Genomic DNA, 27892 nt, shown 5'->3' with positions numbered 1-27892 from the left:
CCAACCAGACCGAAAACCAAATATATAGCGGATTTTTGTCTCAGCGGGTTTGTGTTTTCCCTGATATCCATGTAACAACATAGAAGACACGTCGTTTTGAATCTTCATTTTGGTTCCTGCAATAATGGATTTGATGTTCCCTCTGAAACCCCACTGTGTTATTCTCAAGGCACCACTCTCTTCTTCTCTCTTGTTCCCTTTTCCTCTCAGGTTTCGGGCTGTCACCGCTTTCAAGCATGCCAATATTCAATGCGAGCTTGAAGGCAGACCCAATGGTGCTCTCTCTGGTGACTTCGACCCTCGCTTCATTGACAGGGTATGCCCCATTTTGTTTTTTGTTTTTTTTGGTTATAAACGCTTTTTCATGTTTGGTATATGATGAGTTTTATTTTGACTATGAAAAATCCTGTCTTTAACTGAGTCGAATGGTATCGTGCGATTCATGTAGTCGACCTCATTTAGTGGGAAAAGGCTTTTGTTGTTTTTGTTCTTAGTTTTGAACCGTTTTGCTTTTCTGGATTTTGGTTATATTTCATTTACAAAGGCTTCACTTTCCTTTTGAAGCGAATGGTTGCATTTGCACACTCATTGGTACTTTGTCTTTTCTAGGGTGATAACTAATTTCTCTTTAGAAAATAGATCACTTTTTTAGGACTTTTTGTGGTTTTTATTTTTTGTTTATAGTTGCCCTGAAAGAGAGTCTTTATTTATTTGTTTATTGTACTCTTTTGAGTTTCATTGCTGAATTTCTAGTGCTCGCTTCAGTGACTGTTGGATATATATGTTTGATGTTTTATTTGTGGGTGTGTTGCTTTAAGATATCGAGACATTGAACTAACAAAAATCTAGGTTTTGAAGGACATTTCATAAGACATTGCCTAAGGGCTTGTTTGAATTTGGTTGGCTGTTGATTGCTTTGTATACATTGTTCTGAAAATAGCTGATGCAGCATAGCTATGTAGGTGGGGTCTGGGGACAACAATTAGTAAAAAGTGTTGGTTTGCATTTTTTGACGTTACCTATTGAGCTAACTGATCTGCTTTTAGAAATTTGGGGGTGGATTCGCATCAAGTTTTGACAGCTTAAGAAGGCATGGTTTTGTATGTTGTTGTTCGTGTGCTCTTTGTTTGTGAACAGGAGAGAGGACCATGAATCTTGAAATTCTCACATGCTTGCATAGAAAATATTTTGACATGTGAAATGAGTAGTACAATTTTATTGTTGTTGTAACATAGTGCTTAAATCAGCCAGAGAGATACTAGGATCTCAGTTTGCCTCCACCTTGGGGCTCAGTTTTGCACCATCCTCCTTCTGTTTCCTCATATCCCACATTCATGCATTCTTCGTTGGCCTCCTCTTTGCCTTCCCTTTCTCTAGATGCGATGGACACTGTCAATTTGGTGATAGCGGCAGTGGCTGGGGTAGTTGGTTGCAGCTAGGGTTAGGAATTAGGAATAAGGAATAAAATTAAGAAGTGACCTAATTGAAATATTCACAACCTTACAACAATACATTTTTGCCTCCCTTTACCCACCTAAGCCACTTAGTAGCCATGTCAACTCTAGGGATTTGACTAATCGTCATTATCCAATATCGTCTCATCATGTTCCGTTCTTGGGATTTATGGAATTGTGATTGAAGGAATTTCAATTGTGAATTCCTGCTTATCAAGAATTGTTGTTTAATAGAAGAGATATGTTACTCTAAAAGAATGATGTATAAGAGTTATTCTATCTGTGCACAATGTTTGTGTGATATTTTATTGTTTCTATTTATGTATATATGCATGATATCATATGTTATCTATCTTTTGGATAGTCATAATGATATAGAAAATTTCACCATATCATCTTTTATGCTCTTCCCTGATTCTCAATACTCATGGAAGTATAATGTTTTCTTTATTGGTTCATTAGACTCATTTAGCAGCCAGCTTTTAGGATATATGGTTCTGTATGTGCTATATATTGGTTTTAGGTTTTAGGTTTTAGGTTACTGTTCTGATGAAAATATATTATCAGCCATACCCATAAAATTAGTAGTTTATTGTTCTACTAGGGTTTGTGAGTTATAAATTGTTGATGATATGTTTCTAATTTAAAGTGTATTCAATCTGGCAATGAAATTTCCATTCTAGCAAAAAGCACTGGAAGCAGCGATGAATGATATAAACAACAACTTTGGAAAGGGCAGTGTTACAAGACTGGGCAGTGCTGGTGGAGCTTTGGTGTATGCATCTTCATGTTAAATGTCATCAGTCTCTTAAATTGTTGAAAAACATCAGTTTATATATCCTGTCACTATTTTCTGTGATTTACATCAGATGACATATGACGAATTTTATATATCATCTTGAATGTTGCAGTGAAACTTTTCCCAGTGGTTGTTTGACATTAGACTGTGCTTTAGGTGGTGGTCTCCCTAAAGGAAGAATTATAGAGGTATTGCCCATTTGCCTGCAACATGTTGCCATTCATTTCTTTTTCTGATAACCTATTTACATTTTATGGATCGGGAAGAATGAGATATATTCTTTTGTAAGGATGAGGATTTCATTTAAATTTGGGTATGTATTAAAAGTTTTGGTGCTTGTAGGGTATCTTTAACAAATTTGTGTTATTTGACAATTTTTTTATGGCTGCTGAGTTATCTATCTGGATTATCTATTTTGTGAGAATTATGCACATTTTTAATAGATCATAAATGGATTAATTGGTTTTCTTTGATTCATTGATTATAATCTAGCTCAAAATTCATCCTAAACATCTAATTGTCACTCCTAATTTCATGCCTTCTTCAGTCCTCCAAAACTAGGTGCCTCATTCTATATTTATCCCTAAACAAGATATCTATTCTCTCCCTTTTCTCATCTTTGGATGTACATATTTTTTCATGATCTTAAGGAAAAGATGAGTTGGCTGCCAAATTCCCCAAATGTCTCTCCCTTTCCTAGACAGGCTACTTTTGCTACTTTCATGATCTATATTGCTCTTATGTCAGCTAATGTCAACTTCTTTGAGACCTGCCCTTTCTTCTCTTCTATTCTTGAGTGTATGATGACCTTCTTGATCATATGCTACCAGTTAATCATTTATCCATTCAGATTGGTCTCACAATATTGTCTCCATTTCTCCCTTGCTCACTTCTCAAAGGAGGTCATATCCACAACCTGTCCAAACTCTATCTATAGACTCATCTCCTGCTCCATCAAACTGTTGCTGCTCTGGCTCCAGAAATAGAACTACTTATTTCACTAAATGAAAGTATTAGGTCTTCTCATAACTCTAATCCTCTTTATGCTTTACATTTGACTTATCATCATTTATCCCCTTCTGCCTGTGTCTTCTTTGTCCCCTGTGTCTTATGTCTATACCTAAAATTACAGGTGAATTCCAGTTGCTGACAGATTATGGTGGATGAAACGTCTAATTTAGTCTCAATGTGGAGACTTATACTTAAGTATTAGATTGAAACTGCTTCTGACATTCAAATTTCCCCTCCTTTGTTTGCCTATCCCCGATTTTCATATATGATTACATTTCTCTTCATTTATATATGTCTCCAGTTTCTCTTCCTTGTGGTTTCTGGACCTTTTTTCATGTCAGTATGTAAGAATGGTGGTGCTTGAGCTATATTGGATTCTGTTAATACTAGTTTGTGAGGCATTTGATGCAAAACAACTAGAGCAAACTGATTTAAGCATTAAAAATGACCTAATTCTTCCATGCTTTATTTTGCAGACCGTGATAGAATTGCTGGTTCTTCTATGTTTTCCCCTTTAACTTATTTTTTCTGTTGATGAGCAAGCTGATATTATCTGCTATATCTATTTCTAGATATATGGACCAGAAAGCAGTGGGAAAACCACCCTAGCACTTCATGCTATTGCGGAAGTGCAGGTAATTCATCTATCAGGAGTTTCCCAATCATTAATTCTTGATCATGAAGATTCATTTTATGTAAACATGTTTTTGGGATCAATATGCTATTTTGTTATGATGTGCAGAAGTTAGGAGGCAATGCAATGCTTGTTGATGCGGAGCATGCTTTTGATCCTGCATATTCTAAAGCATTAGGAGTGGATGTAGAAAATTTAATTGTGTGCCAACCTGATCATGGAGAGATGGCTCTTGAGAGTAATATATTTGCCTTTAATATAATTGGGTTGGAATGCATCAGATAATCTTGGACTGTCTCGCACTGCAATAGCAGGGTGCTGTTTGGTGTCTATGAATTGATGAACTTTCCATATTATAGTTGCAGACCGAATGTGTAGATCTGGTGCCATAGATCTCATTTGTGTGGATTCTGTGTCAGCTCTCACTCCACGGGCTGAAATTGAAGTAAACAATTACTTTTCTTGATTTTAGGTACTTCTGTTATGTAATTTAAGAATTTCATTTCATTCTGACTATATTTTTTTTATATAATGCTAAGGGGGAGATTGGAATGCAGCAAATAGGATTGCAAGCCCGTCTTATGAGCCAAGCTTTACGTAAGATGTCTGGAAATGCATCTAAAGCTGGTTGTACTCTTATATTTTTGAATCAAATAAGATATAAGGTACTTGTTCTTGATTAGTCTAACTTTCCTTTTTAGAAGATTGCATACATTTAATTATGAGTGCTGTAAATTAGAACTGCATACACAATCATAGGAGTTCAATATTTATATGTGATTTGTTAAATCTCTAGCTTGTGTCAATATGATTTATTTATTTTATTTGCTCTGTAGATTGGTGTCTATTATGGAAATCCAGAAGTGACTAGTGGTGGAATTGCATTGAAGTTCTTTGCGTCACTTCGGCTAGAAGTTCGTCCTACAGGGAAGATAAAGTCTGTAAGCTCAATAATACTGTCACAACATAATCTTTTATATCATCTTCAACCTTGCTGTTTCCCAGTATCACATCTTCTAAAAAGTATCAGCAGTTTTTACATTCATAGAATTACTTGTTACTGATATAATCTTTTTGACTATAATGTCAAAGTTTTTTGAATGGAGCACCACTGTGCATTTTTGTTTTCTCTTAGGCTAAAGGAGATGAAGAAATTGGCCTTAAAGTTCGTTTAAGAGTCCAAAAGAGCAAGGTAAACAACAATATTTGTAAATCTTGAAATTTTCCTTTTAAAAAATTTCTATTCATTTTTGTAATGCTGGCTAACATAATCCCTTGAAACTTGACTTTTATTAAACTTTCCAACAATAGAAATTTTAACTCTTACTTTCCTGTCACTTATCTGTCTCTCTGTTTCTTGGCCTAATTTATTCTAGATTTATAAATTTAACAGTCTGTACTGAAAACTGGATACCAGACTGACACATTGAACATATATGATAAATTGATAAGTTGAAATACTTTAAATTCCATTTCCTCACATCAAGAATTTTATAGGGCTTGAATTTCTAGAATTGTTTTGGCATCTGGTAATCCACTTGCTTACATTCACTGAACTTGGGTTGACGTACTACAACAACAACAACAACAACAACGCCTTATCCCACTAGGTGGGGTCGGCTACATGGATCAACTTCCGCCATAATGTTCTATCAAGTACCATACTTCTATCCAAATCATTAAGTTCGAGATCCTTTTTGATAACCTCTCTTATAGTCTTTTTGGGTCTTCCTCTGCCTCGAATTGTTTGTCTTCTCTCCATCTGGTCTACTCTCCTCACTACAGAGTCTACCGGTCTTCTCTCTACATGCCCAAACCACCTAAGTCTATTTTCCACCATCTTCTCTACAATAGGCGCTACTCCAACCCTCTCTCTAATAGCTTCGTTTCTAATTTTATCCTGTCGAGTCTTACCACACATCCACCGCAACATCCTCATCTCCGCTACCCCTACTTTATTCTCATGTTGGCTCTTGACCGCCCAACATTCTGTTCCGTACAAAATCGCCGGTCTTACCGCAGTCCGATAAAACTTTCCCTTTAGCTTGATCGGTACCTTTGCATCACATAACACCCCCGATGCTTTTCTCCATTTCATCCATCCTGCTTGAATGCGATGATTCACATCCCCTTCAATTTCCCCATCATCCTGTATTACAGACCCAAGATATTTAAACCGTGTGACTTGAGGGATAATATGGTCTCCTATTTTCACCTCTGACTTGGGTTGACGTACTCCTTTGTCAAAAATTAATAGCTTGTTTGGATTGAGAAAACATTTTCTATTTTCATTTCTTATTTCCATAAATAATTACATAAAAGCCACTCTGTTTTCATTCTGTTTACTATTTTTAATGATTTGTACAGGAAACAATAAAAACAGCAAAAATGTTATTGTCATTGTTTGCTGAACAAATATTTAAATACAAGAAACAAAGTGAAATGAAAATAAGGTGATCTTTCTATAATTATTTGTGAAAATACTAAATGAAAACAGAAAACATTTTTTCAATTCAAACAAACCCTAACATTAGGCCATTCACCTGAAGTTCAGGCTCTTCCTTTCATTTATGATTTAACCAACACAATATAGTGTGATGTTGCAGTGCATTACAGTCAAACTCAGAGAGCTAGCTCACAATATAGAAAGAACAATTTAAGATGTGTTTCTTAATTGGATTAGTATGTTGAAGAGAAATATATAAATATTTAAGCCATTATGACAAATATAAACTTAAAGGAAAACCTGAATTTTATACTAATAGATTTTGTACTGCCAAGACAGCTTGCTGCTGGCCTTTGCAAATATGTTATGTTTTGAAGAACACAATTCGTAACTATAAGAGTGTTGTACTGTAATGTTGTGTGTCTTGGATGACCACACTAAACCTTTATTTATAATGAACAAATTGGATCAGTATTAATTACATATGATCAATCAATGTTGTTAATGGCGGATGGCGGTTCATGGCGGAAAGTCAAAAATCCGCCATAAAAATATGGCGGATGGCGTAGCGGAAAATGGCGGATGTCATGGCGGACACAAAAAAAAAAAAAAACATATATATAAACTCATTGAAATTGAAGAAAACAAAGGATTGCATTCAAATAAACTAAAAAAGTTTCATGAGTTCATACAATAATCAAGTACCAACACCAAATAAACTCATTAAAGAGTTCAAAATAAGAAAATGATAAAAACATAATGCAAAGTGCAAAGTGAAGGTTAAGGCTCTAATCATCTTCTCCAATCCCAACATAATCATCTTCGTTGTTATCATATGGTAATGGAGCATCTCCCTTTCCCTCTTCCCCATCAGACGCCTCAAAATTGACCATGATTTCTTCTTCTTCAGATTCAACATCAATATTCTCCTCAACATCTAGATCCTCATCATTTTCTTGGACTGCTTTTTGCTTCCTTGATGAAGATCCAACAACCATTGCCTGTTTTTTAGAAGTTTGGGCAGCAGCAACACTTGTTTTTTGCTTTTTCCGCCTAGTATACATCCTACACTCTCCAACCCCCGAAGCCTGATACACAGTTGCCCAATTTAGAGCATCATCATCTTCAAATACCAAATCATTTCCAGCATCATTATCATCATCTTGATCCATCTCTCCCACGAGCCATTCATTGCATACATCAATATCATTAAGAGAAATTGGATCAATTTCATCTCTTGCATTATATCTTTGCTTCAATTGTTGGTTGTATTTGACAAACACCAAATCATGCAACCTCTTGTGCTCAAGCCTATTTCTTTTTTTGGAATGAATCTACAACATAACAAATAAATGTTGATTTCAATCTCAAATATACTCCAAATATAACTTGATCATCAAAATTAAATAAAATTAAAAAGTATAGTTAGAGTTTTGTCACAATTACTTGCTCAAACACACTCCAATTTCTTTCACATCCTGAAGCACTGCAAGTCAAACTCAAAATCTTAATAGCCAGCTTCTGCAAATTTGGAGTTTGTGACCCAAACATTCGCCACCAATATGCTGCAATACCAATTACCAACCAAGAGCATAACTTAGAATTCTGAATTCTAACACTAATACATAAAAAAAATAGTATGAATGTATGATAAAAGTTTCTTACTAGGAGAATGGGTTTTCCTTTGAGCCATTGCAAAGTCGGAACCAAAGTGGTCAGCACCAATCTTGTATAGATGCAACTCGGTTAGAATTTTCTGTTGCACATCAAATTGTGGAATCAACTTCTTAATGCACTCAAACAAACCATTGGTGACCTCAAAATCAAACTCCAAGTCAGTGTTGTCATAAAAGAACTCTGGATTTAAGAAGTGGGCAGCTGCATGCAATGGCCTATGAAGCTGACAATTCCATCTTTTATCAATGATTTCAAACACATCTTTGTACTTGCTTTCATTGTTGTTGAAAGACTTCATAATTGTTTCTTTTGCCTTGTCCATTGCTTCATAAATATAGCCCATGGCTGGTTTCCTTTCACCATCCACAAGACGAAGCACTTTCACAAGTGGAGCCATGACTTTAAGAGTGTAAACCACACTATTCCAAAAAGAAGGCATGAGCACTACCTTTGCAGCTTCTTTTCCCTTAGGCTCCTTAGATAGCTTGTTCAAGGTCCATTCATCAGAAGTAAACATCTTTCTAATATTGGCTTTCTCTTTGTGAAGCCTTTCCAAGGTTAGATAAGAAGTGGCAAATCTAGTAATAGCATGTCTCACCAATTCCCTCTTGTTTGTAAAATTTCTCAACAAACTTAAGGTACTAGAATGGGCATAGATAAACCCAACTAGATTAATTGCCCTTCTAATGGTCTTCCTTATCAAGGGAAGCTTCCCAATATCTTCAAGCATCAAATCAATACAATGAGCTGCACAAGGAGTCCAATAAATATGTTTCCTTTTCTCCTCCAACAACTTACCCGCTAAAACATAGTTGCTCCCATTATCGGTTACAACTTGAACAACATTCTCTTCTCCAACTTCCTCCACAATGGCATCAAGCAACTCAAAAAGCTTTTCACCTGTCTTCACAAAATCAGAGCCATCAACAGACTTCAAAAACATGGTACCAGCTTGAGAGTTAATCAAAAAATTAATGATGCATCTTTGTTTCCGATCAGTCCATGCATCGGACATAATAGTACAACCATACTTGACCCATTGCTCCCTATGGCCTTTCATCAAATTTTCAGTATATTCAACTTCCTTCTTCAAGAGTGGAACTCTGATGTCATGATAGCTAGGAATGGGCAAATGTGGCCCATATTGACCAATGGCTGCAACCATGTTCTCAAAGCTTTTCAATTTAATGAGGTTGAATGACAAACCTGCTTGGTACCAAAAGCGAGCAATATGTTGATGCACCTTCAATACTTCATTCTTATCCATTGACTCTCTTATGTTCATTTGCCTCAGCATCTCCATTTTTCTCCGATTGATTGCATTTTCTGGATTCTTACAGAATTTGTCCATTGGTCCTTTTTTAGTCCCACACTTTGTCTTTGCACTTGCAGCAGCATTACAAGAATCCGCAAACTCATCTTCTTCACTTCCATCACATCCAATCGGTTCACCAAATTCAAAATCTCTTATATTTGCCATATTACCACTGCCAGAAGTACTGTAAGTGGTCCCGCTTTTTTTTGTAGCCATATATTCCTTCAACTCTTCAACTACATTTGGGGGAGTTTTCTTGCAAGCTGCAACGTTGCCCGACTTCCCAATCAGGTGTTGTTTGGCTCGGGTTATTCCTCCCTTAGTGATTTTTCCACAAAAATTACAAACAATGGTGTTTGTATCTCCTTCCACTAGTGAATGGCAATATTTCCAGCCTGGGTCTGCCTTATTTTTCCTCGTTGCACTTGCAGTAGCAGCATCGGATGATGGTTCAGCCATTTAAAATCACTAAAAAGGGACTGAACAGGAAAAAAAAATTATGGTGTCAAATACGAAAAAAAAAAAAGGGACTGTTAACAGTAAAAAGGGGTGTCAAATAGCAAAAGGAAAAAAAAAAGTTGTAGACAGAAAAATGGGGTGTGTCAAATAGCAAAAAGCCCAAATCAAAAAAAAAAAAAAAAGATCAAGGTTGGCTGACCCGCGTCTGCGTCTTCGTCTTCTTCGTCTTCTTCACGAGACAGAAAGAAGAGGCGTCGCGGTCGCGGGAGGCTGCGTTGCCGGGGCTTGCGCGAAGTTGGCCTTCGTCTTCGTGTAAGGGTGTCGCGGGCGGCGGCGGTTGGGTGCGCGGACTGTGCGGGTGTCGCCTGTCGCGGCGGCGGCTGGGTGCGGCGGGGTGAGGGAAGGACGCAGAGGTGAGGGAAGGACGCAGAGGTGAGGTGAGGTGCGGCGTGGGACAACATTTAATTGAATGCATAACCGGGTAGGGTTGGGTCGGGTCGGCCCAACTCCTACCGCGGACAAAAACCAAGCAAATCCCGCCATTTTCCGCCACCCCGCCATAACCGCCACGACCGCCATGGCTATGGCGGCCGCCATGGCGCCGCCATCCCAAACCCGCCACGCCACCGCTATTCGGTGGCGTTTTTTCGCAAATCCGCCACCTAAATCCGCCATGGCGCCGCCATGGCCGCCATTTAACAACACTGTGATCAATCTAATGATAAGTAATAAGGACTAGATCACTAATTACTATCTAATCATAAATAAGAGAATAATATGTAATCTAACACTCCCCCTCAAGTTGGAGCATATATGTGATATGAACCAAGCTTGTTACAAATGTGGTAAACCTAATACAAAACGAAAGCTGATTCTAGTTGTTGTGGTTGCGCTGGATAAACATAGCTTGGTGACAGCCAACGAGCGCCCGTAGTGGCGATGGGTACTGTTCACCCATGAATAAAGAGCAAAAAGGTCCACCGAGGAGGTCTTCAGGTGGAGGGTGAAAAGATTAGTGTGATGCGCCACGTGTTAGAGAGGAGAGCTTGCGTAAACTTCATGCGCCGGAAAACGGCCTTCCTTTGGGACGCGTGCGGTGTTGTGTTAGCTGCACAATTGGACAACATGGCAGTCTTCGGTGACTGGAAGCAGTGGTCGTAGGTGAGCTCCGACAAAAAGGTGTCAGGAAGTCTACCAAACAAGGACAAAGCAGCTGTGTGGTTCTGTTCACTGCAAAGAGGGGCTGCACAAAAAGGAAAAATAAAGGGGAACCATCAAACCAACATGCAAAACAACTCCGATGGAGGCGAAACTACAGGGTTAGGGTCAACCACGGTGGGCAACCTTGCCACCGAAAGCCCAACCTGAACGCCGACCAGACGTGCTGGAACAGTGGAGCGTGGAAGTGTTGTTTTGTGCGTAGTAGATGGGTGCACGAGTGTTGGAGCTCCAATGAGGTCACCTTCACCACCATTGTGTAGATCAGTGGATGGTGTGGTGGGGTCACCTGCTGGAATGGTTGTCGGAGCTCCGACAGTGGCTGCTGGTAAATGCACCGAAAAAGGAGAAAAATCACTGAAAAGAGGGTCAGCGAGTGGAAAAGTCCACTGGAATGTGGAAACAGGTCGCCGGAAGAGAGGTGACAAGCAGAAAGGCCACCGGGGTCAGTTGGTCCCTGGTTGAGCTCGATTTTCGTTATTCCTCTGGCAAGAATAACTTGCTTTGATACCATATAATAGTGTTTTACTGTAATGTTGTGTGTCTTGGATGACCACACTAAGCCTCTATTTATAATGAGCAAATAGGATCAATATTAATTACATATAGTCAATCTAATAATGAGTAATAAGGACTAAATCACTAATTACTATCTAATCATAAATAAGAGAACAATACCTAATCTAACAATAACTTAAGTGATTGTAGTTGTATGATTAAACATATAAAAAATTTCCCTGGTCTACACCTAATATCTCAAGCTTTTATGAGAGTTGTTCTTAATCGTTGTATTTGAGCCTCTAATTAAAAGGTTAATCATTGTGGCATTTGGACATTAGGAGGTGCAGACCCTTGAAGTTATGGAAATTAGGCACTGTATTCAAGGGAGAAATCCCATATTTTTTCAAGTACCGGATTTCTATCAATTTGGTATCAAAGCAGTTTGGAGTTATGGTGGGTATCAAATCTTGAAATTGATTCCAGAATTTGAAGGAGAAGCCTATTGGTGGGTAGTTAATGCGGAGCATCATTTTGAGGCTATAGGAATATTGGTTGGGAAGGCTATGTGAGGATGTGCATCCGTTTGTTAGTATGTGTGGAAAGGGAACCATCCAATTGCATCATGTGGGAACTATTGAAGATATCGACGTCTTCTAGGCAGACTTAACTATGTCACTGTCACTTGACCTGACATCCAGTTTGCAGTTAGTGTGGTAAGTCAATTTCTGCTTTCCCCTTGTAATAGTCATTGGGATGCTGTTGTATGTATTCTTTGGTACATAAAAAATTCACTAGGACGTGGACTATTATACGAAGATAAAGAAAATGTCAAAATCATTTGTTACTCTGATGCTGATTGGACAGGAATCAGGATTATCATTAAATTAGAGATCCACTTCTAGGTGTTGTGTTCTTATTATATGAAATATGATCTCATGGAGAGGCAAGAAGCAAAATATAGTTGCTAGATCCAATGTCGAAGCTGAATACTGTGCTATGGAAGTAGTTGCAGTTGAGATTACATGGCTTTGGCAACTTTTTCAGCAACTAAAGTTTGGAGACATTCAAGATACTAAACTTATCTGTGACAATCGAGCCACTCTCCACATTGCATCAATCTAGATCTTCCATGAATGAACTAAACATATAGGTAGATTGTCACTTTGTAAGGGATAAGGTGCTGTCAGGAGAAATCACAACTTTGTTAGGTCTAGTGACCAACTGGTTGATATGTTCAATAAGTCATTCAATGGCTCTCATGTTGACTACATTTGTAACAAACTTTGTTCATATGACATATATGCTCCAACTTGAGGGGGAGTGTTAGAAAAAAGTATTTTAAATAAGGACATTTATTACATTTAAATATGGAAATATAGGTTACTAAAAATTAGGGATTTAGATTGATTCTTTTTATCCATGATTTATTCTCTTGTACGCTATTATGTGATTATAGATAAAGAGCATATATAACATGCAACATTCAGATATATCACTCTTATATGAAGCACTAACCCTTATTTTCAAATAGAAGATATAATAGAGTATGAAAATCACTCCTGAGTTCATCATCTAAGGTGCTCTAAATTACTCTAAAGATACAACCAAGATATTATGAGATATTTTTTTTTGATATTTTGACAAATATTATGCTGTATTTTTCATTGACTTTAAACTGTATTCGGGAGACGTCCTAACTTAATAAGTTGTAGGTATCAAGGCCATACAAAATAGCTGAATTTGAAATTATATTTGGAGAGGGTATCAGTAAGTTGGTGAGTTTTGTAGCATAAAAGCTTTTATATCTGTTAGTGTGTATCATTATTTTAACTCTTCCTTGTGAATTCAGGGATGCATTTTAGATTGTGCAGAAATGACGGATATTGTCTCAAAGAAAGGCTCTTGGTACAGCTATGGAGATCATCGGTACTGTCTCTACTTTCTGAAGCTTAGTATTTGTTTGATGATCTTTCACTATTCTCTTTCTGTCTGTGTGTCCTCCAAATTAAGGATTTGACAACACAATTATATATAATGGGAAATTGATAAGAATGCTATTTAGTTTGTGAAACAAAAATTGATGTTTTCCTCGATTGCCTTCTTTTCATCCTGTTACTTTGTCTTCCCCATTCTTTGTCCAACTGGTTGGTGGGTTGTTTTTATGTAATATTGTTAACCAAAATGGATGTTGTTCACATGGTTTAATGAAACAGGTTGGGACAAGGAAGGGACAAAGCAATACAGTACTTAAAAGAGAATACACATCTTTTAGAAGAAATTGAGAAGGTTAGGTGATCGGAACCTGTTATGTTATTTTTTACTGCAAAATTAGATCTTATGCTATGTATGTGATGAAGTGTGCACATGCTTGCTGCATTTGTATGGCTTTATACCAATTCATTCAATTGTCTGGTAGAGAATTGGAATATCAAATGATCATGCCTAGAAAATTTCATGGTATCATTTGGGTGACCAATTTCATTTTGTTTATAATCTATTAGTCTCCAAATATATCTGGTCACTAAGCAATAGATACCTGGTTCTAACCATTGCAATTTTGATTTCCAACCCTAGCTATTAGCATCACCACGATGCAGTCATGTTAGTGTCTTAAGAATTTGGTCCATGGCTTATCTATGACCAAGAGAAAGTGAAGCTTACTAGGTTGGACAATTGTTGTTTCACTTGTTTGGAGCCATCAAATGCCTGAGTTAAGGCCAAAATCTTTAGTCATTAATGGTATGTTTGTAGGTTGATTTAGTCGTGGTCAAAGCAGTTATCACTTTGGTGGTAGTTTTTAGGGGTAAGCTTCATTTGATCAAGATTCAAGAAACAGTTAGTTCTTTTTTTTTTTGCTAAATAATAGTTTTAGCACGTACGCTGGACTCCTTATTTCTCTTTCTTTTGAGTCTGAACAAGAAGCAATGATTTTTTTGTTGTAAATATCGTAGATATTTTAGGGTGTGCAAAAATATCTTTGTATTTTGATATTTTTTTTGATATAGTTTTTCAATTTTTAGGCTTTTGTTGTTTTCCCTATAAGCTTGTATTGAGGATATACTTATATATTAAAATTCTTTTTATGACAACTGTTTTTATTTTATTTTTTATTTTTTTGGCTAAATAATAAGTTTAGAACCTAAATGTAGCCTTTCTGTAGGTAAGGCTGCTTACAGTTACCCTCCCCTAACCCACTAGGTCACCCATTTTAGGGGGAAGTCAGGTTTCACCATTCTAATGTTAGGACATGTCACAAGATTGACTGAGTACTAAGGACTTATAAAGACTTCCTAATGAAGGACCACCAGTAGGATTTGAGCCAAGACCTTTTTTGTTGATGCTGTTTGATCTTAGCAGTTGAGCCAACCTCCTTGGCAAACAGATTAGTTTGACATGACAGAGAGTGGTGGTGAAATGGTTGGGGTAACTGGGAATCTCTCCCTCATGTAGGCAAAGGGGGAAAAGGTGAACCTGGTTTGCAATTTGCAATCGACTATATGAATGGTGGGTGGCAAGGAAAGCAAGAAAGGGAATTGAGTAGAATATAAAGGAGGGGTGAAAGTAGAGAGGAAAAGGGAATGGTTTAGGCCAGAGGTTCAGTGCATCTGCAAAAGTCCAGATTTAATTTTTGTTCTGAGAGATTTTCTCTGACTGTTAGGGTTCCTCTCCCTTGTTTCTTGTTGAATTTAGAGGGGAAGGAAGGTGATGGAGTATTTTGAAATGGAATTGAGAATAATTTGGAGAGATTCTGAAAGGAATACATGTTATGTAGTATATAGGAACATCCATACGTACAGTTTTTTAATAGATTAAGTGGGTACCTTTTCCTAGACATAACAGTTTATGGTGCAACTTCCTAAATACAAATTCCTAACATTTCTTTCTAGTTTGGCTGCTTTTCCTCATGTCACTGTTGAGGACAAGGCTGAAGTCAAAAGGGAGCTCAATGTTAGGGCCAAGGAGTTTAAAGGACTAGTGGAAGCAAGACATGAGGTGTTACAACTTACAACTCAGTTATGGACCTAAACTTGGATAGTGTATACTAGAAGGGGTAGGAAGGGAACTGATTAAAACAAGGATGGTTTGCGAACACAGTTTTTTTCTTTTTTCTTTTTTAATGAGCAAATGGATATTTATTATTAAATTTCCAACTAAGCACAGGATGTGCAAGAATTGGAGTCAAAGGGCAAAGGTACATGATAGGCTCTAAGCGCTCTATGCTACACTACCCCTAAATTCTACAAGTAAAAGAGATAAACATAAAATTGATATTCTTCATTGATAATTCCTTACACAGTGCATACCCTATTAAATAGGGATTTACAAAGAATACCAGTCATACAAGTGGCACAATCTAGTATTTTTTTAGGAAATATAAAATAAAACTAAACAATATAAAAGGATAATATCTAAATCTTCTAGTCTACTTGGGTCTCTTTAGGTCCATTCCTATCATTGCTGTTAGGTTCACTTGGACCTTGCCTTCAAGGTCCTTAAGGAAATTGGACTCAGGCTGTAGGCTTCAGGCCCATTCCTATCATTGCCGCCGGTCACTTGTAATTATGGGTGGGTTTGGGGAAAGAAGACATGTGATTGGATTTGGTGAGGGAGGGGGTGTTAAGTTGAGGGTTGGGTGTGCAAAAGTGGAGTTGTGACAAGTTCGGTTTTGGAAGTCAAAGTGGGAGGGTTATACACATGAGAAAAAAATAAAGGAGAGAATGTCGAATTTTATTGGAGGGGGGGGAGGTGTTAGTGGCTAGTGGAAGATATAAAAGGCACTTGCAACGTGTAGGTGGTACCAATGTGGGGTCCAAAGGTATGGGAAAGTGGGAACTGAAAAGTGGATGGTGTAGAGAGGGCTTTGGAAATTGGTGGGGTTACAAGGAGCCATTGGATTAAAGTCAGTGAGGGAATTTGGGATTTTGGTATTAGTGTCGCATTTGAATGGAACTTTGCTATTGATTTGAATGGTGTTGATAGGCGGACTGGATAAAGCCATGTGTTGATGAGCGAAAATGGATGGTTGGGATTTATTATGGGAAATGAAAGGGGTAGACACAGACTATGCAAGCTGGAGGGAATTGTGCCCATTGCTGTGAGGGTTTTGAGGATGAATGGATTGTGCTTGTCACCTGTAGGCACCCAAAAAGTTGGGCGGTGCTTTAGTCGAAAACGGAATGAGAAATGTGCAACCTTGCGGCGGCGGTGGCGACGACGTCAACATCAGATGTGTCCCCGGTCATGGCGGACACTTTTACATGCACGGTAAGGAGCTTGAGCTTCGCTAAGATGCATGTGTGCACAAAGGGTACGAGAATAGGAAGCGAGACCTCCGTGAAGACAAGGAACTGGCAGGAATCGGTTGTGGCGTGGACGAGCTTGTAGAGCAAAATGGGGACAACACGAATGGGTGTACAAAGGTTGACAATGGTGACACAGACAAGTTTGTGGCAAACAACGGTGACGTTGTGGGACAGTTCAGAGAGCATGACAACATTGATGGCGGTGGTGATGTTTTAGAGATAGTGTAGCGACAGCGTTGGGATGACCACCAACGAGATCTTTTCCGCTTGTGTCTTTTGCTTTGTCGGAGGTTGTCTTGCTGTCAACTTCTTCTCTATGGGTGGTTGTGTGGACTGCACGGTAGCCATAGGTGGCCTGAGATGACGGTGTTGCTAGTGATTGAGTGGGAAAAGGGGTGTTTGTTGTGGCAGGGAGGGTTGAAATATTGAGTGGGGTAGTGAAGAGAAGTTAGGGAAAAGGTCTAGTGAGGAAGGGAGGGGACATACTTGTGGTGGAAATGGGATGATGGTGGTGCTGTTGTGCAGGGTTTGAAACGGTAGTTGGTGTAGGTGTTTGGATGGAAGGAGTGGAGTCACAATGGCTTGACGGAGAAGAGGTGGGAGTGTGTGATGGAGGAGGAGAAAAAACACAGGTTGGTGATGTTGGAGGTTGTTGCAGGTTTGAACCATGCTCGTATGGGAATACCAGAAAACTTGGTTGGGGTGGCCATGGTGGTAGAGTGGAAAGGGCAGGTAAGAGTGGTATTGGAACTGTGAGGATAAGCAAGGGGGTTGCGGAGGTGGCAGTGGTTCAGAAGGATAGTATAAATGTGGATGTGGATGTGGGGTGTCCATGGACCACAGTTGTGGCGGTGCTGACTGTGATGGTTGTGGTTGTGTTGGCCACTGCAGTGAAGAGGTGGGGGTCTGTGAAGGGTAGTATTGTGGAGGTGGAGACGGAGACGTGGCTGTTGTGGTGGCCAGAAATAACAATGATGGTATGCATCCATGGGAGGCGGAGATTGAACTATGGAAGCACCAATTGATAGGCTCTAAGCGCTCTATGCTACACTACTCCTAAATTCTACAAGTAAGAGACATAAACCTAAAATTGATATTCTTCATTGATAATTCCTTTCATAATGCATATCCTTAGGGATTTACAGAGAATACCAACCATACAAGTGGCACAATCTAGTATTTTTTTAGGAAATAAGAAATAAAACTAAACAATAAAAGGATAATATCTAAATCTTCTATCCTAATTGGGTCTCTCTAGGCCCATTCCTATCAGTATATATAACATTAGCACACGCCCTCCCTGTTTGTGATCACAGTTAACTAGCTATAAAGAGGATCACATGTGTGTCTCCTCCATTTTTTTTTTTGATCAGCAAAAGTAATTTTATATATATAGTAAAAAGTACCAGAGGTACTAAGGTACATATGTATTTACAGCCCTACAAATGGATCCTTGAGCAGACGAATAAAATCTGCAAGGGAAACATTCAAAGGCTGCTATTGTAGTATGTAGTTACTGTTATCCTACTTGTTCTACCCTCTACTTATGCAAAAAACCTGGTCAAATACTACTACACCACTGATTGTAGTGAATTGTGAAGTCCTTCTCCAAGTTTCTGAGCCAAGTCCAAAGTAGGAATAATGCATCCTCAAACAATTTGTTAGCATTGAATACTGCATTGGAAAACAATATTCTGTTTTGGAGCTGCCAAGTGGACCACGTTACAGCCAACCACCAATACCTCCATCTCTTGACCTTCAAACCTTCTATCTGAATAAAGATGTGTTGAATGAAGTGATGTTTTGGGCTTAAGGGGAAGACACCTTTAATATTCAACCATGACATAGTTTCCCACCAAATAGGTTGGATTTTGGTGCAATGGATGAATAGGTGGGATGCCTCCTCCTCGTCACTTCCGCAGAAAGGACATGACATATCCGCAACCTGCATCTGTCTCCGCTGTAGATTTTTCTTTGTTGGCAACCTGTCCCTAAATAGCCTCCATGCAAAGACCGCAATTTTGTTGGGAATCTTTGTTCTCCATAGCTCCTTAAAACATTCCTCCGGCTGTCCTACTACTGTCTGCTCCTTAAAACATTCCTCCGGCTGTCCTACTACTGTCTCCTCCCATAACAGATATATGCACTATGCGTGGAGTATATACCTGACGGATCTCCTGACCACTCCCAAACATCCAATCCCTGCTGCTGTATGGACTTCCCTCCAACCTCCCTTAGAAAACTAACGGCCGCGTCAATTTCATTATCGAACATTGGCCGCCTCCATATAAAGTTCCACTCCCATCCGGTGTCCTTGTGAGTTCCCATCTGTCGGATAGTCTGATTCTGCTGTGATGAGATCAAATACAGTCTAGGATATTTTGCTGCTAACGTTTCCTCCTGACAAATCCACCTATCCTCCCAAAATTTAATTTTATCTCCACCTCCAACCTTCCATCTCAACCTATTGTGAAGGATCGAGCCCTGGTCTGAGTGATGAAGAGCTTTTTTTGGATCCCTCCACCATATTGACTCGTAGTGTACCCTGCCTGGTTCTTCAATACTCCTCCAACTGCCATATTCGGATTCCCGCACTTTGGCCCATAATTCCCATTGTTGTTGCAGGAGCTGCCACTTCCATTTACCAAGTAATGCAAGGTTAAACCTGTTGATGTCCTTGAGACCCAAACCCCCCTTTTCTTTTGGAAGACACACTTCCTCCCATTTGATCCAAGCAATTTTGTTTTGTTCTGGTCCGCCTCCCCACAGAAACCTATGTTGTAATTTCAGTAACTTGTCCACCACCGATTTGGGTACCCTGAAAAAAGAAAGGAAATAGGAATTGATGTTAGCACTGCCTGTATTAGTGTGACTCAAACAGCCCCCCCCCCCCCCCCCCCGAAGGATATGTGTTTTTGTTTCCACTTTGTCAGTTTTCTCTCACATTTTGTCTCCTCCTTATAGGGAGGTAGAGGCTGGTTTTATGAGGTTTGTTTTTGCATCTTGCTATTTTCTTTGGGCAGTAAGCTAGGCAGAGCTGCTCCACATTCTCCCATGGAGCAAGCCGTTGGGATTACTGGGGGAATGCTGTTTCTAATTTTTTTCATTTTAGTAAATAATACACACGTGAGGGCGAGTCCTGGCGCAGCGGTAAAGTTGTGCCTTGGTGACTTGTTGGTCATGGGTTCGAATCCGGAAACAGCCTCTTTGCATATGCAAGGGTAAGGCTGCGTACAACATCCCTCCCCCATACCTTCGCATAGCGAAGAGCCTCTGGGCAATGGGGTACGAAGTTTTTAGTAAATAATACACACGTCATTAATTTTTTAGCTAGTGCATGGGTAACTTTTAAGAAAATTAAAAAAATCAGGTATAAAACAAGATGTATTTTAAAATTTAAATAAAAGCATTCAAAACGATAAAGAGAATTTTCAATTTATTAACTGTTTGCTTATTATAATTTTAAAAAAAATATAAAAAACATGTGAATAGTATTAGATAAGAAGAAATTATCCAATGGATGTAACTCAGTTACAATACACACTGAGTTTGTAGTGGAAAACCTTGGTTCTATCCCCACAGAATACTACACTCTTAAGGAGGGACAAAAAACTTTAAGTTTGACCAAGTCTTAGATCGAGAATTAGTCCCATAGTCGATCCAAAGCACCAAAGCTTGTGGATACCTTCTGTGAAAAAAAATTGTACCAAAAAAATGATAAGAAAGTCATACTTTTGAAATGTTAAGAACTTCTTTTGATTACTTTAGCATAATTTTTTAAATAAATTAAAAAAGACAGATAACATTAGATAAGGATAAATTTAAATTTTTTTATTGATAGCAAACTTTCTAATTATTAATAGATTTTTTTTTATTATGATTTTTATAATTAAAATAAAAAAGCCATATGGAAATAAGGAGGGTGAGAGATAACTTTTCTATTTTCAGTGATTGTAATATGAACCTGGGAAGGTTTATAATACATGAACTTTCAAGTTACTTGGAATTATACTCACCCTAAAAAAAAGCTAAGAATCAAGTTTGTTGATCCACTTTCACTCTTGATAGGGGTGTGCATAAAAGCCGAACCAAGCTGCTTTGAGAAAACAGTCTTGTACAACCCAAACTGTTTTATAAAACAATTTGTCAAAAGGATAACTGATTTAAACCAAACTGAACAAAAAAAATGAATAGTTTTGGGAAAAAACTGAATCGCACTGCTTTTATAAAAATGATTTGGTTCTAACCAAACATTTTAAAAAGTGATTTGGTCTGGGTTTTTTAAAAACGTCTGTTGCTCAATCCTAACTCTTGAGTACATGTACAAAAAACACAAGAACCCAAAGAGTTTAAGACACAGTCATGATAAGTCAGACAAGTTTTATGAAGAACCAAAGAGAACACTCTCAATACAAAGAAATTCGGAAAACTCACTTTCATTCAATCATAATTCCTTGATAAAACGAGCTTTTCATACGTATAGAGTAATTGCTGACCTAGGTGAACCCCTTAAGTAACCTATGTAACAACACATCCAACAACTTATTTAACCTACGTATTAGCTTGTTTAACCTATGTAATGTGGTGTTTTGATCATAGTAAAAGTTAGATTCTCACATCTTTCATGGGAATAATTTTGTGAAAAACTTGGATAAAAAAAATCCCAGAAAAGAATGTTTCTTGAGAATGCTATTTTTTAAAATAATGAAACAAACATTCTCAACTTTAGATTCCTTAAAAACTAAAAGCTTCCCTTGTACCAAACACCTGCTAAATTTGTAAGCACTTGCTTTATAACACATTTGTGATATGTGATGATATATGTAGAAAGAACTTGTATCATAATTTGATAAGTGATGATATATAGAAATCATGAAAAGATTTTTTTTATTTTTTATTTTGTAGGTTGTTCGGTCTTCATTGATTGATGGAACTAACCAAACAAGTCCTGTACACATGAAGAATAGTTCAGTGCTACATCAAGATGATGATATGTTTGAGGAAAGGTAATGATGAGGGACTTGTTTGGGTGATAGGTTCCAGAAGCTGAGAAATTTTTTCTTCACAACAAATGGAAGTGGAGTTGGTTTTGATGGTTACACCAATTATTGGCTCGTCCCTCCTGTACCATTGGCATGAGATATACAGAAAGGGGGAAAAGTGAAACTTAAAGGATTATGAAGGACTGGTTTTACTACTCAATGTTCCACAAATCATGTAATCTAGCTATATTTGGTTCCCATTTATTACTATTATTGTTTCCCAGTGCCTCATTTTGTGAGTTTTCTATTTCTTTTGGGTTGCTGAGCCATTCAGCTGGTGGTTGGATCCTGAATCACATGGATATACTAATTAGAGTGATTCTACTATAATGATTAGGCCAACCTATTAAGCTTTAACTGTAATTATAACTAGTATTTTAGGTTTAACTAATGTTTTAAAAATTGGACTGACAATTGAATCGGGAGAAAATATTTGATCAAGGTTTATTGATTCAACCGCAGTTAAATTGTGATTGAACTAGTAATTGAATCTGTACTTTTAATTTATTTAATAATTTAAGTAATAAAGTATAAATTTATGAGAAATTGGGATATAAAATTATAAATTAATATAAATGTTTATGTATTTTATAAGATAAATATTAATAATTGACAATGATTTATATTTATGAGAAATTCTTAAACGTTTATATTATCTTTAAAACTTTTAGATTAAGTTAAAAATGAAAGGAAATGTTTTTTTTATAAAAAAAAATACACGTATTTCAATTTCTTTTTTTGCCTCGGTTTTGTATTGGTTTTTACTCATTTTGGATCGATTTGAGCAATTCTTTATTGGTTATGAAATGCTCGGATTTTTGGAATTAACAAATCGACCACTAGATAGGTTTCTAGTATAGTTCAATCTGACTTTTAAAACAATATAATGCAGTGCATAGGATAACTATTTGTTTTTATAATTAAAATTTATAATAAATAAAATTTGCAATAAATATTTTTAAATATATATAAAAAAATTAGATTTATGATAAAAAAAATTATATTGTGATAGAGACTATTTTAATTATTGATATTTTTTTTAAAAAAAGATTGAAATTTAATTTAAAAATAAAACGAAAAAGGTAGATGAAAATGTACAAGTGATTCAAAGATTGAGTAAGGATAAAGATAGAAGAATATTTGTATGGTTGACAAATAATTTTTTGCACTAGTTAAATCAAATTAAATTTAGAAATATATTTGTTAAATTGTAACTTTGGTTGTCTAGTTATTTATTTGAGATTATGATCTTCCTATTTTAAAAAATTTATAATTTTGGTCTAATCTCCATTTTTGTAGACACTTTTATTTTTTGTTTTAATTAATTAAAGTAGTTTTTTTATGGTATCTTTAGTGGATATGATGGGTCTAGGATTTAATTGGATCAAAATAAAAAAAAAACATGTAAAATTTAACATTGAATCAAAATTGTAAAATTTCTAAAATAGGGGGACCAAATTTGTGAGAAAAAAATAGGAAGACCACAATCATGATAAAATTTAAAGAGGAACAAAATTACAATTCAACCAAATATATTCAAAAGGAATTAAAAATTAAAAAAGAAGCATATTCAATATTCAAGATTAGGATAAAACATGTAACTCAACGAGCATGAAAATAACTCTTAAAAATACTTTCATTTAAGAATAATTTTTAAAAGTAATTTTTAAAAACATTCTTATTCAATGAAGATCCAGATTTATAAGAGTACAATAAAAAATGAAGAAAACTTGGCATTTCTTATAAAATTTTATAATTTTATTTCAAGTAAGATATATAGGAGATAATTAAAGGTCAATTGAAGTCATTTTTTTGAATTAACTACACATTTGTAGTGTTTTTATTAATTTGCATTGCTAGTTAAGGTGTATAATATATGATCTTTGACTAGGTATATGAAGTGTTTTAGGAATTAGTTTTTATTCTTCATGTGCACACGAAGGATTAAAAACGATCAAACTCTTTTTTAGGGATTAGAAATAGAAATTGAAAAAAAAAACATTGGTGATTTTTAAAATAACACCATATGGCTACCACATCAGCAAATGATTGTCCTCTTGATATGCCTACATGGATGCTGGCCATCATCACTTAACGGTCCAAGTTAACTACGACAACTAAAAATGAAACAGACAAATTTATGGGGACCAAAATTAGTCAAAATATTTTTGAGGAGCGAAAAATGAAATCATATAAAACGAGGGACTAAAAAATTAATTAACCCATTATTTTTTCTTATACAATAAAAAACAGTTGACTATTTTTCTTCCATCATCGACTTACAACCTCAAACATGATATTTACAAATTTACTAATTAAAAGTATAATTAATTTTGACAGCAAGAGACTAGTCCTAAAATGATCCATATAAAAAAACCTTAATTATGTGTGTGTGTGTGACGTTTGTAACTAGGAAAATTTCATAACAGAAAAAGACAACCCAACTATGATGGTGATTGTCGCTTGGTAAAATTGAAGTGGCAAAAATACCATAAGAAGGGGGGTTGAATTAGATTTTTTCAAACTTGTAAGTTCTTTTTTAAAGTAATTGGTTTCTGATGTGATGTTTAGAAGGGAACAATTCAGAATAAAGAACTATTATGAGCTTAGGACGAAATTGTAGTAGTTTTGGACAAAAGGTTCGTTCACAATTTTGAGTGCTATTTTCTAAAAAGGATTTATTTGTTTGGAAAAACATTGATAAAGAGTTTAGTTTTAAGTATATTTGTGAAAGGTTTTCTTGTCTTAAAGATCAATAAAAACTGTTAACATGTTTGTAACAAAACCAATGCAAAGAGAGGGAAGAGAATAATGCACAATTATTTTTGTACCAGTTCACCCTAAGCTTGCGCCACGTCCAGTCCTCACCCTTTAAGATGAGATTTCACTTATGCAACCAACCACTGGATTTCAACAACATATGAATATTCCATTTGAACTTCCAATCTAGCCTCAATTAGACCAACCATACCATTGGATTTCAAGCTTGCCAGCCACTACTGGACTTATAACAACAAAGGAGTTATGTGATTTAGACTGCACAAATACAAATTTTCATCTCACATAGGGTTTCTACTTAGAAAGATACAATCTCTCACTTCTATCTTAGATCTATTACATATTACAAGCTTAATACAAAAGTGGGTCACTCTCAAAAGAGACTGTTTGATTAAGCTGAGAATCTAAAAGGGGGGTTGAATAGATTCTTTGAAAATCTTTACCTATTCGTTCTTAACACCGATTAAGAACATCCCCTTAAATCAATCAAAGTTTCTTCAAAAATTCTTTAGAAATAAGAAACTATTATTTGGGCCCTTAAGATCAATTCCACAACCAATATGATTACAAAACTCAGAGTAATAGAGAATATGAGAAATACATAAGACTTTATACTGGTTCAGTCCAATCTGGATCTACATCTAGTTGTTCTAAATCCTTTTAGAACTTCCACTATATAGAAAACATAAGTACAAACATTTTTCACACACAATTCTTTAATACAAAACAAATCTTTCTCTTGAATCCTACGAGAAAAGATTTAGCATTGAAACCCTATCAATTCTCTAACATCAGTGGCAACCCTAACCAAATATCACAATCTAAAAGAAAAAAAGATAAAGGATTGAATACACCTAAAATGTGTAGATCTTTAGTCTTTAATATTTCCTCACAAGTTGATAAATTCATGATGGTAAAATGAGTGATTCTTTGATAAACTTCAATCTTCAGACTAATTTCAGTGCTATTCTTTTAGAAGACTCCCTTGAGATGCTTTACTCTAAATCTGAACAAGTCAAGAGTCTTTTTAAAAGAAAACACATAGGGGTATTTATAAATTTTGATATTTAAAATAGATCCAATCAATTATCAAGCTAGGTAATCCATTAATTTTTCAAAATCCCCTTTGTTTTGCATTTCCAAAAACAAGTTAATCGATTATCAAAAAGGGTGATCAATTAATTCGTTTCAGTCTAAGAATATTTATTCCTTCTGTGTTGACGGGATAATGGATTATCATGTGTGGTAATTGATTATAAAATCACATAGAGAGCTTGTCTTTGTTTCCAGGAGCTAGGTAATCGATTATGAATTGGGGTAATCGATTATCCTAAGCTGCAAATCCTTCCTTCTTCTAAAACTAGCCTGGGCATTCGATTACAAAATGAGGATCGATTAATTTGATGCTACTAGCCAAATCTCATGTAGAAGTAAGTTCTTAAGAAACTTAGAGAATGAGAATACTTCATGCACTTCATGTTTGATTAATCACTAAGCATGAAAAAAAAAACTAAGACTATATCACACTCTTGCCTAGTCTAAAACATCCAATACAAATGCCTCATCTATTAAACATGTTAGGAATTGCAAAATTATCAAACCAAAACTAAAATCTAAGGGCTTCAAGCTTTAATCTAATAGAGACTGTTGAAGCAAAAATTGTAGATTTGTCACACAGAGATTAGGCTCAAGTTTCTCTCATTGGAATGCTTCAACTTGTCTTTAAGATGCTCTTCCAACGTGTCTTAAAGCTCCAAAGAATACCGTTGAAGTGAGCTCCATTCAACTAACAGACTTTTGGAGTAAGTAGACAAACTTGACAGTTGCCATGAAACGACAGCTTGCAGAACCATTCTAAGGTAGACATTCTGAGGAACCTTTATGATGAGCATTTTGAAGCATTATCAGAATAGTTATTTCTGAAGTTCAAATGATATGCCTTTATGAAGTAACACAACTTCATCAATCTTAAAACATCTTCATAGCATAAATCATTTTGAAGAAGATTGCTTCATAGATACTGAGTGAAGGTACAATTGTTGGTGTGTTAGTGTTCTGTCCAAGGTTAGCATGTGTAGTATCTTCATTCTTTTATTCTAATGCTTTTCATCAGTGTTTCTCATGGACATATTCATCTTTCAATAGGTTTGCATCTTCTAAAGTAGTTAGCATTCCCTTTCTGATGTGCCCTCAATATGTGTGGCAACATGTGGAAAGCGAGATGTTGTTAACTTCAGTCTTATGATGTGCTTTCTATATGCGAGGCATCATATGAAAGATATGATGTTGTTCTTGAGATGCATTATGAACCATTTTAATGTTCATTTCTTTAGAGTCAAGTTCTTCATCATCTTGATGTAGACTTTTACGTAACTTTATTCTTATTTTGGATGCTCTCATGTAGCCTATGATCAGCCTTGTCTAAGGCCATGTTGTTCAGTGCTTTGCCAAAAACCAAAATACTCATCGGGAAACATTATTCATCATGAATAGCACATGGTTTTTTGACAAAACCTTAACCAAAGAGTTTTGAACTCTTGACTGCTATTCTGAGACAACTTTTTTTATCATCATTTTGAGCATTTCAAAATGAATGAACATATATGCTTTTTAAGACATAAAATACTGAAACACTTAAGCAGAATGTTAGACATCACTTATACCCATCATCCTTTTAATTTGCATTGCTAATGGTTTGTCATGATTATGGATTCAACAAAAACATTTGTAGACTTTTGTCAATGGGGCTTGGGATTGATATTTATCACTGATCTTAATTAGGCTGCCACCTTGAAGATTTCATGGGAATTCACTCATTCTGATTTAGATTGGGCGTCTCTTATGAGGGGTTGTTTTCTAAAAAATAAGGTTCCCTTGGTTGCTCACAAATTATCCTTTATTTGGCCTTCTTTGTATTGCCACATGTTTGTTTTCTAAAAAATAAGGTTCCCATGGAAGAAAAAAGTTCAAACTTGTTCCCTTGAAACCTTCACAAGTGGTTGGGGATCAAATACAAATAAAACTCAAATGGGACGAGGAAAAGAATAGAAAAAGAAAAGAAGAACTACCTTTAATGGTTAAAGAGGAGTGTAAGGAGGTAAGTGTCTCCTCCAAGAGGTTAGCTAAGAAGGAAAGTCATTTTGCAATAAAGACAAACATTAAAGAAACTTCCCTTCTTAGACAACGTCCACATCTTCTCCTTTGTAAAAGAACACTTATTAGCATTACCACACCTCTTGGGCTTGAGGTTATTCC

General features: G+C 36.4%; 2 protein-coding genes across 4 annotated transcripts; one reads left to right on the top strand and one right to left on the bottom strand.

Moving 5' to 3' along the window:
* On the top strand, positions 1-22315 carry LOC114387848 (DNA repair protein recA homolog 1, chloroplastic). Of its 3 annotated transcripts, none has more exons than XM_028348067.1 (13): positions 2-316; positions 2138-2229; positions 2366-2441; positions 3837-3899; positions 4007-4136; positions 4264-4343; positions 4438-4563; positions 4735-4839; positions 5034-5090; positions 13227-13289; positions 13364-13440; positions 13728-13800; positions 21723-22315. In XM_028348067.1, the coding sequence occupies exons 1-13, from the start codon at positions 125-127 to the stop codon at positions 21825-21827; spliced, it is 1239 nt and encodes a 412-aa protein (XP_028203868.1). In that variant the 5' UTR covers positions 2-124; the 3' UTR covers positions 21828-22315. The 3 variants fall into 3 exon arrangements, with proteins under 3 accessions (XP_028203869.1, XP_028203868.1, XP_028203867.1); XM_028348066.1 differs by having other exon boundaries at positions 3-316; positions 4258-4343; XM_028348068.1 differs by lacking the exon at positions 13227-13289 and having other exon boundaries at positions 1-316; positions 4258-4343.
* Positions 6833-7929, bottom strand: LOC114387849. Its single transcript, XM_028348069.1, has one exon. The coding sequence runs from the start codon at positions 7514-7516 to the stop codon at positions 7133-7135; it is 384 nt and encodes a 127-aa protein (XP_028203870.1). The 5' UTR covers positions 7517-7929; the 3' UTR covers positions 6833-7132.
* Positions 22316-27892: the final 5577 nt, after the last annotated feature.

Source organism: Glycine soja, chromosome 15, assembly GCF_004193775.1.
Source record: "Glycine soja cultivar W05 chromosome 15, ASM419377v2, whole genome shotgun sequence".
Lineage (NCBI taxonomy): Eukaryota > Viridiplantae > Streptophyta > Magnoliopsida > Fabales > Fabaceae > Glycine > Glycine soja.
The sequence above is the reverse complement of the archived record's forward strand: the minus strand, read 5'-3'. Positions and strand labels throughout refer to the sequence as shown.

Coding starts and splice junctions, on each gene's coding strand:
- LOC114387848 (XM_028348066.1), top strand. CDS start 125: ATGGATTTGATGTTCCCTCTGAAACCCCACTGTGTTATTCTCAAGGCA. Junction 2,442..3,836: donor CTAAAGGAAGAATTATAGAG/GTATTGCCCATT, acceptor ATCTATTTCTAG/ATATATGGACCAGAAAGCAG. Junction 4,344..4,437: donor CTCCACGGGCTGAAATTGAA/GTAAACAATTAC, acceptor TATAATGCTAAG/GGGGAGATTGGAATGCAGCA.
- LOC114387849 (XM_028348069.1), bottom strand. CDS start 7,516: ATGGATCAAGATGATGATAATGATGCTGGAAATGATTTGGTATTTGAA.